We start from the raw sequence: 9,828 nt of genomic DNA, 5'->3' as shown, positions 1-9,828 counted from the left end.
GGGGGGGGGGGGGGGGGGGGGGGGGAGTGGGTGGCAGGGGAGGCAAAGTCCAGACAGCTGCCTGATGTGAGTCAGCAACGTGAGTCAGTGGCCATGGGACAAGGCCATTAACATCCTGGCTGCATTACTAGGTGTAACATTCCATGGGGAAGGAGGGGTGATTTTCTTCTCTTCTGTCTGGTTGGATCAAACCAGATGTACAGTCACCACCTTGCAGGGGGCCACAGTCCAAGGAGAAATACGCATGTGAGGCAGGTGTTGGCAGCCGTGTGTGCAATGAGTGGTTGGAACTGAGATGACTCTCAGCTGGGTGGTGGCAGTCAGAGGCAGGAGGATATACTGGTGTTTCATGGGATGTCCTATGAGCTTTCCTATCCTATTCCATTGAAAAAATGCTAGTTCTGGCTGGGCGCGGTGGTTTACATCTGTGATCCCAGCACTTTGGGAGGCCAACGTGGGAGGACTGCTTGAGCTCAGGAGTTTGAGACCAGCCTGGGCAGTAGAGTGAGACTCCATCACTATTAAAAAAACAGTGCTGGTTCTTTACCTATACTGATTTCAGGTGGTTTGAAAGCTCACCTTAAGAAAGTGTGAACATTTGGGGATGGAGAACATTAGGACAAATACCTAATACATGCAAGGCTTAAAATCTAGATGATAGGTCGGTAGGTGCAGCAAACCCACGGCACATGAATACCTATATAACAAACCTGCGCATTCTGTACATGTATCCAGGAACTTAAAAAAAAAAAAAGTCAACATTTAATCAGAGGTCATAGGGATGCCCTGGGAAGGATGTGGCAGAATTCCATTATTTTATGAGAGATTGCATCCACAGAAGATTAAGGCCCTCCCCACTGAGAACCTAAGGTTATGTAAGTCTATTGTTTCACGGTGGGGAGGTGGGACTAGTTTGCCTTTAATGCACAAAGTGATGAGGATCTGAGCCCCTGCAGAAGCAGTGGGAATGGGAAGGTGGGAAGAATCCTATTAGATTCTGGAGTACTAGGAAGAATCCTATTAGATAGGGTCCCTGACATTTCATGCCTGCCGAGCTTGAAAACCCCAATAACAGTGACAGAAATAGAGAACTCCTAGGGAGCAGAGAGTTTGGGAAGACAAAGAATTGTTCCTATCTAGGCATTCCTTGCTCAGAAAATTATTTTTTGAGTGAATATTAAGCTTGAGATGGTAGTGGGGTCATGGCAGGATTAGATTTAGAAGTTCTGAGCATCAAAAAGATAGCAATGCCCCTTATATGTAATTCAGTTTAGAAATACTGCCAAACCACAAATGATGTTTAAGGAAATTTAACAAACTCCTGCTTTCTCTCATGAGAAAAGATTGGGTGTGATACATGAACTTATTTCAGCCCCACTCCTGCTTGATCATACATTAATCTGCCTTTTGGGTAACCTTGTACCCTATAGAGCATCCAAGGGGAAACGTATTTTAAAGGTTGGAAATATAGGATTGGAGTTTGGGAAAGAAGAAATGAAGACACAGCCTGAGAGACTGAGGAATCTGGCACACAGACATTTCATGGGAAATCCTGGAAATGGAGAAGTCTCAGAGTAAGAGGATGTGGAGACGGAGAAAAGAAAACAGGCCAGGCACAGTGGCCCACACCTGTAATCCCAGCACTCTGGAAGGCCGAGGCTGGTGGATCCCTTGGGTCCAGAGTTCAAAACCAGCCTGGGCAACATGGCAAGACACCACCTCTACACTAAAACAACAACAATAACCCCAAAATTAGTTGGGTATGGTGATACACGCCTGTAGTCCCAGCTACTCGGGAGGCTGAAGTGGGAGGATGGCTTGAGCCTAGGGCTTCAAGGCTGCAGTGAGCTATGATTGCACCGCTGCACTTCCAGCCTGGGAGAGCAAGATCCTGTTTCAAAAAGAGAGTTAAAAAGGAAAGAAAATAGAGCAGAGACATGAAAATTGAAGAATGTTTCCATTTTCAAGACTGAGAAAAGGGAGGAGGAGGGCCATTAAAGGCAGCGACCAGAAAAACAGAAAAATCAAGGTGATTTAGCGTCCACAAACCCAGGAAGGAGGAGACTTCAAGGGGGAGGTGGTGACCTTTGACAAGTACTTCAGAGAGGCCAAGAGGAATGAAAGCTGCAAAAAGGACCAGGCGTTCAGCCAGCTGCCCTGGGGTTAGGAAAGGAGTGGGCAGAGAGCCCATGAAAGCAGGAAGAGTATAGGCTCAGTCCACAGAATGGCTGTGAAAGAATTTGTCCAACTGGAAAGTACCACAGAAATCCGTGGAGTGCTGTGAAGTCGCCCTACCTGGCACGCAGAATGTCTGAGCAGTTAGACTGGGGATGGGAGAAGGGAGGAGGCCGGGAAAGCTCATGCTCACAAGCATCTCGGCCTCCTGCCTCCCGCTCCCCACTGCGTTCTGCCTGTCGCCTGTTGCGTCTATGTTTAGACACATCTAGGACAAAAATATGTGCTGCCTGGCCCCTGTCAGCTCACACTGAGATGCTGGTGGACTTTTATTATCGCTCCAAGGCACATGGGAGGGAGCAGATGGGACCCGGGGAACGCAGAATGCTCAGAATGCAGTGAAGTTGGGCTGGCCAACAGATGGACCCTTTCAGAATGGGCTCCAAGGTTGCTTAGCAACAGCCTCACCCAGGCTGGGCTTCTACTGGTTCCACGAGGCTGGATCTGCTCACCTCTGCACATCCGTGCAGTGGCTCAATCGGGCTCTGTCTAAAAAGGGAGGCGCTGAGCCCACTGTGGCTTAAGATGCTGCTGGGTGGAGCAGCGTCCTTTTCGGGGGTCTCTGCCTGATCTGGGGCAGAGCCCGGAAGAGGTTGGCTTGAAGCCCATGGTGACAGGCCTCTCCCTGACCCAGCGCCTAGGCTCCAACTCAGTGCTCAATACATGTTCGTTGAAAGAAATTGCAAATGATGGCTGCTTTTGTTATGTAATGGAAGGAGAATGGACCGTTTGGAAAGGGTCTCCCATGACTGATGTTCAATATGGCTATATGAGTGGTTAAAATACTGAAATACCTACAGTATGGTTTATTGTGGGTATTTCTGAGTCCCCAAATGCTCCCACTATCCAAGTTCCCTGACTTCTCCCTTCTAACCCCCTGGACATCCTTAGGAAAGCAGGTAAAGAGTTTACACCCGGCACAGTAGGGGCCGCTAGGGTTTTGCGGCAGCCCTTTGCCCAGCATCTGGCCGTCTATACTGGAGGCATCCGTGTTGTACTGGTTGTTGCAGAATCTGACAATCTCCTTAGCTCTGAGCACAAGACCCAGCAACTGAGCCCTGTGCTACGACCATCTCCACTTCTCATCCCTTCTGCCTGCCAGTCTTGTTCTCCTGATGGGGCTGATGGCACAGACTGAGCCTGAGCCCAAGACTGGGGTAGGGCAGGCAGCAGACAGGGAGCATGGATGTGAACAGGGGTGCCTGCTCTCTCAGAATTCCCAGCAGACATGTGGGGGGCTGCAGGTCCAGTCCCCAGCAGGGAGGGTGGGAGAGTGTGGTGTGGCCAACCTAGGAGGGAAACGCAGCCTCCCAGATTGGGTCGGGCCTTCTGCTTTTACTGCTGCTGAAGGCTCTCTGGCCTTGGCCTTATTTGGTTAAAAAGCCATAAGACAGGGCCTAGAAACAGGGGCTGAAGACAATGTGGCCGAGAACTTGCCCCACCCCAGGCCTGAAGTCAAGCTTAACAACCACACACAGATTCCTCCTTAAAAGGAGTCTGGAGCTGCCGGGTCCTCACAGGCCCGTCCTCGTCCCTCCTCCATCTAGCTCTGGGCTCTGCCCTTTGCTGCTGTCCTCTGTGATGCTCTCCTTGTGGAATCTTCCCCATCCAGGCTCTCCTGTTTCCAACCACAGCTCCTGAGCCTGCCTACTCCTGCCTGGGCCCTCTAACCTGCAGGCAGGCTTTTTCATCTGCCCCAGACACCACAGCTAAAAGAAGCCTCCCTGCCATTTTCCTGGCATCCCCATTGCCTCTTTCAAGAGCCCCCTTACTCACGGGATCCTCTCCCAGGCCTCCTCTCCCTGCCTCTCCCATTCCCCAAGGCGGCCGCACTTTCGTCTCCCCTCTCCTGTCCATTCTCATGGACTCCCCTATATCCTCCAAATCTCCCAGGCCTCGGTAAAGGAGCAAGATGGGTACTGAGGAAGCCGTGGTGGAGGATGAAGTGGGTAGGGTGAGCTGTGTGCCCTGGTTTGTGGAGGGGAGCCAGGCAGGTCCTCCCCTCTTACCTGAGTGGGGCAGGTGATGGGGATCTCTGCTCTCAGGTCCAGGGTCTCTGTTTTGCTTCCAAGTGGTTCAAGCTGATCAAGGAAGAAAAGAGAAACACGGGTGTAGTAATTTGTTTCTGTGGAAGTGAACATTCCCTGGCAGCATCCTGCGGTGGGGAAAACTCAGAACTTGCTTTCAGGGGGCTTGGCTCTCGCTTCTGGCTCTGCCCGTTGCCAGCCGTGGGGTTTTGGGCCAGTTGCTTAGCTTCTCTGGGAGTAGCTTCCTTGGAAACTCATAATGCTTTTCTAGCAGGGATGTGGAAAGGCTTAAATGAGATAACATGGCTTAACCTGCCTAACACGATGGCTGGCACACAGGGAGAGTTGAATGAATGTGGGGTTTTTGCCTTGCCTTTCTGTATAGAGGTCCTTCATCAGAGTTTAAAGCTCTGAGGAGAGGGTGCAGTTGAACTTCACATTCCCAACTGCACCGATGTCTACACATGTGCCAGCCTCACTTGCAGGCTCCATTCTATAGGGGCTGGTGCTCTGCCCTAGACTAGAACCCCAGGAAACAAGGACATCCCATTTATTTTACCATATTGACCCAAAGGGCTCTGGAGAGCTGGGAGTGGAATTTCTGACTTGGGTGGATGCAGTCTGGGGCGAAGAAGGACGTGTCCGGGAGCCCATCCTGAAAGATACCAAGATACCCCCTCAAGATCCTGTGGGTTCAGAGGGAGCTGCTGCCAGCAGGCCTGGCCCCTGCACTGCCCACTCAATGCCTTCTTCCCCTGGGAGTGCTCCAGGTCACTGGCCCCTACAGCGCCCACTCACCTTAAGAGAGAGGTCAGAGCAATCCCACAAAGAATAGTTTTGGGTGACCCCAACCCCCAACCTTCCTTTTTGACCCTACAATTGCCCCTTACTTGATTAGAAAAGTGTCATATTTATTTTTAGTCACATTCATATAATGCCCGAGGCCATGCTGTGGATGAAGGAGTAGGATCCTGGTTCCAGGGAGAGTCTTGGCCGGCCAGCTGGGAAAAGCTACTTCCCAGCTTTCGGTCTGCTGGTCCTGGTGGTCTTGGTGGGGAGAAGGGAACAAAGCCTTGGGGAAGGCCTATTTAGCTGGGTGCCCTGACTCCAGCCTCTTCATCTGGAGGTGCTGGGGGTGCATAGAGCTGCTCTCCTTCCAGTTTCCCTCCTGTTAGGCGAGGCTCTTGGGATGGCGGCCCAGGGAAACAGACCTCAGTCCTCACCTGGCCCAGTCACAGATCTGTTCTGCCCCCGGTGGAAACAGAGAATCCCCAGAACGCTCCCTTAGAACTGCAGAGTTGCACACAAGAGAGACCACGTGCATGGCAGCAGGCTAATCATCTGCAGCTGACCGTGTTCCTGTCGGCCTCCCTGCCCCTCATTTCCTAAGTATCTTAGGAAGGACGCTTCATGTCTCTGCACCTCTGTTCCATGCGGACGATCACACTCATCTCCAAAGGCAGAGGTGGCAATTTTATCTGTGGGAAGCACAGTGCCTGGCACTAGCAGGTGCTCAGCACAGTGGAGGCTGTTACGGGAGTCACAGGAGGCTTGCACATAAGGATGCCGCTTAGGCGTTCAGGGAGCCTGAACCTGCCGGCACGGCCTCTGGAGACCTATGTCTTTCCCATTTTCTACACATGCTCATGGAAGCACCTGGCATTTCTGCCTTGAATTTCCTCCTCTAAAAGAGTGCCATGGTGAGGGCAGGGGACATACCGCCAGGATGGGAAGCTGGATGTTGCGGAAGAAGGGCTGCAGCACCACGGAGAAGTCCTCCCGCGTGTCATAGCGGCCTGACTCCACCAGCTCACGCATGCTGCTCTGGGGACACACACACAGGCTCTTCAGCACAGGCTCTGGGTGGGCCCAGTGCCCAGTGAGGCCAGAGCAGGGGTGGCGGGCAGCCCATCTCCCTGGATGGAGAGGCTGACTCAGCCAGTCCCTTGAGAACACAAATGCACCTGATGGCAAGTCCCTTTCCAGAGAATTTGGAAACGGGTTGGGTCACCTTTTTGTTTTGGTTGTAAGTGGACTGCTATCTCTGAAGGGCTAGGCAGGAAGTCCCAAACGGGATAAAAACCTGGGAAGAACCTCCAGAGGTTTGGGATCTGCCTTTGGAGTGAGAGCGTGGGAGAGGGAAAGGTGGTCTCATGGGGCATCCAGGGCTACGGCCAGGAGTTGGGGGAAGCCCTCAAGGGTAGCTGGGCCATGCGGGCTTTTCCACCTGGATCCTACTGTAACGATTCCAACCAGGGCACCTGAGACACCACAGTCACATGAGACAGAGAAAGGGACCCAGGACGCTCCCTGAGTTCCCGCAAGCCCTGACCAGCTCTTCCTTCTCTGTGTGCCTCTCTGCTGGGGGTCTGGGGTGTGTGTCAGAGTGAGCGTGGGAGAGAGGACACAGGATGGTGCCCTTCTCTATCTTACCTGGTAGGCTTGGGTGAAGGCCTCCAGCCTGGTCAGCTCTTGGGAGTTCTCACGCAGGGTCAGAACACAGTTACACAAAATGCTGCACAAAGAGGGGAAGGCAGGAGGCCCCAGAGCCCAGGCTTCCATCAGGGCCTGGTTCTGATTGCCCGGGTGCAGGGGAGGGGTGGAGAGGCTCCCTCCCGCCATTGTTTAGGAGGACTCAAGCCTTGAGGCTCTGGTGCACGTGCTCAGGGGCAGGCTTCACGCCTGACACGCGCACTGGAGAAGGCCCAGGGGAGGGCGCCTGTGTGGGAATGAGCACCCTCTCGTAAGAGCAGAGCACAAGCGTCGGGCTGCAGGTGCTGGGGCTGCAACCGATGATTCAGCTAAGCAAATGAATTTGGGCGGAAATTTAGTGTTTAATTGAAAAGAAAATGCATCCTCTGGTATTGGAGCTTGTATTTTGGGGCCTCTGATGCTCACACCCTCAGACCTCTCCTTCATTCACATGAGTGCCCTACTGTGTCCCCTTTGGTTTTATTATGAATTATTTCACACCCATAAAATGTACTTAATGTTAAAAGAGATACTGCCTTTTTTTTTTTTTTTTTTTTTTGAGACAGAGTTTCACTCTGCCACCCCGGCTGGAGTGCAATGGTGCGGTCTTGGCTCACTGCAACCTCCGCCTTCCAGGTTCAAGCCATTCTCCTGCCTCAGCCTCCCAAGTAGCTAGGATTACAGGCATGTGCCACCACGCCTAGCTAATTTTTGTATTTTTAGTAGAGACGAGGTTTCACCATGTTGGCCAGGCTGGTCTTGAACTCCTGACCTCAGGTGATCTGCCCACCTTGGCCTCCCGAAATGCTGGGATTACAGGCGTGAGCCACCACGCCCAGCTTAAAAGAGAGATTTCTAAAGCACTTGGAACAATGCCTGGCACACAGGAAGTTCTGTAAGATTTGCTAAGTAAACAGACGCGTAAGATACAAAGAATGATAAAACACACCCAACCATTCCCCTAATTTAAAGTTCCCTGTGTCCATTCTAATTCTCTTCTCCCCCTAAAGGTAACTGAGTTGTCCATACCTTTTCTTTGCTTTCTGTTATAGTTTGACCACATAGGTCTACGTCCCTAACCACCACTGCCCATGTTCACAGCCTGGGCTAGCCTGTCTCTCCAACATCAGCCTCTGTCCCAACTTTGATCTCTTCCCCGTGACTCCCTGGTATCATAGACGTTCCTGCTGGGCACCTGAGGTGGGGTAACAGGGGAGTCATGGCTCCAGCCTCCCAGAAGGGGATTGTTCTGGTACATGTCCTCCTTTGCAGACTTGGATACATGGACAGAGAAATTCACAAAGACCCTGAGGCATCACTGCTGCACATGGGCCAGACCAGGAGGTGAGGGCGTCTCCAGCCTGGGGACAGCCAGGACCTGCCTACCTGGCCTGTTGCACTGGGCACTTGTCTGGGTTTTTCAGGAACACCTGCCGCATGACACTGGGGTTCAGGAAGTCCACGAGGTTGACTAGGGCTCTGGGCACCTAAGAGAAAAGCTGCGGATGAGAGGGGGGCTCTGGGGGCTTCTTCCTGGGGCTGTTTCAGCGCCCTGAGGAATGGGGTCCTTTAGCAATCCAGCTTGGTCTTTCTGGAGTTGAGTTCTGGGGAGGAGTCTATACAGGGCTACCTCATAGGGCCTTACAGGCCATACAAAACACAACTCCACCGGTGCCACCCAAAGGGGCTGCAGCAGCAATGATACCTCCTGGAGTGGGCTAAGAGGTCATCCCTGTTCGACCATCATGTAGTGAGCCCAGGTACATTAGCCTTCCCTTCTTCAGACCTGAGACACTCTGGGCTGATTCCACATGAAATAAGGTTTCCTTGGGGTTAGACCCCAACCTCTGAAAAGGGAAGGAGCCCCTGCCCCTGGCGGTCTTCTTGAGAGGAGGGGATTCTTCTCCCATTCTCTCCCCACTCCACCTTCACCCTCACCCTGCTTGAGCTGTCACCAGCTTGTGGGAGCCCCCCACCCACCTCTCTATGCAGGATGTCCAAAGCATTGCGGAGATGGTCAACAAAGTTGGCTGCAGAATACAGGTTCTAGAAAGAGGTAGGAAGGAGAGAGAGGAGGAGCTGGTTAGGGTGTGAGGACAGTGGGACAGTTCTAAACTTCCCTCTGGCTCCAGCCCTAAGGACGTGTTCCCCTCTGGCCTCCAGCTGTGGCCAGCTCACCATTTCAAAATCTGAGTGGAACAATTGACTACTTGCTTTTGTCAAAGATGGGCCAGTGGGAAGACTGGAACCTTCAGCCAGAGCTTTGGTTCAGGAGCAGAAAGTAGACTCCTCCTTCCAGCTGCTTAGGGCCTACAGTTTCCTCTTTCTGAATTCTTGGGAGTTATGAGAGAGAGGAGTAGAAATACCATACATTTGCCACCTGCTACCTCACCACCTGGGACATGGTTGGTGCCAAGAACCTGGAGGGTGGTGGGGTAAGAAGTGTGTGTGTGTGTGTGTGTGTGTGAGAGAGAGAGAGAGAGAGAGAGAGAGAGAGAGAGAGAGGGAGGATGTGTATATGTGCTGACATAGGTGTAGTTGGATAATCCTAGGATTGGTTTTAGGAACTGTTCTCAAAGAAGATCTCCAACATGGACTGGGCAAGGTTAGGGATAGCAAGTCAGCCTGGACCCGGCCCCTGTTACCGAATCTGTGCAGTAGTCACATAAATCACTGCCTCCAATCAGCACTGTGATGACCTTCCAGTCTTCATGGAAATTTACTCTCTATATGGAGGGAGGAAAAGGCTTGATAATTTCCAACAAGGAAATGAAAATATCCCCGCCCTAGGAAACCCATTCAACCCTCTAAAACATCCTTGCCCACTTGAAATAATGCAATCAGCATCTCTGAACTGAAGGGATTTCAGAGGATTATTTCTAGACCACAGAATCTTAGCAACAGGAGGGATTTGCAGTGTCACTGTACCCAGCAACACGCCTCTCCCCATTGACACAATCTCCTCCATAGGACTTCTGTCGGGGGCTGTCCCACCACTGCTTGAATGCCTCTAAGAACATGGGGCTCACTGTTTTTCATGGCAGACAAACTCCATTTGGGCTAGAAAATTCATGTTTAGGAATAACCATAAATC

General features: G+C 52.0%; 1 protein-coding gene across 1 annotated transcript in view; it reads right to left on the bottom strand.

Annotated features, from left to right (window-relative positions):
- PLB1 (phospholipase B1) overlaps positions 1-9,828 on the bottom strand; it is a 138,549-nt gene that overhangs the window by 35,890 nt on the left and 92,831 nt on the right. The window contains exons 37-43 of the mRNA XM_017545647.2: positions 9,380-9,460; positions 8,715-8,780; positions 8,121-8,221; positions 6,696-6,777; positions 5,982-6,086; positions 4,822-4,917; positions 4,245-4,316 (exon numbers count right to left, since the gene is read on the bottom strand). Of these exons, the coding sequence (XP_017401136.2) occupies positions 4,245-4,316; positions 4,822-4,917; positions 5,982-6,086; positions 6,696-6,777; positions 8,121-8,221; positions 8,715-8,780; positions 9,380-9,460 (603 nt within the window). The remainder of the gene's footprint in view (positions 1-4,244; positions 4,317-4,821; positions 4,918-5,981; positions 6,087-6,695; positions 6,778-8,120; positions 8,222-8,714; positions 8,781-9,379; positions 9,461-9,828) is intronic.

This window comes from Cebus imitator, unplaced genomic scaffold (genome assembly GCF_001604975.1).
Source record: "Cebus imitator isolate Cc_AM_T3 unplaced genomic scaffold, Cebus_imitator-1.0 Scaffold180, whole genome shotgun sequence".
NCBI classification, from domain to species: Eukaryota; Metazoa; Chordata; class Mammalia; order Primates; family Cebidae; genus Cebus; species Cebus imitator.
Note: the sequence above shows the minus strand (reverse complement) of the source record. Positions and strands in the feature narration are given on the sequence as shown.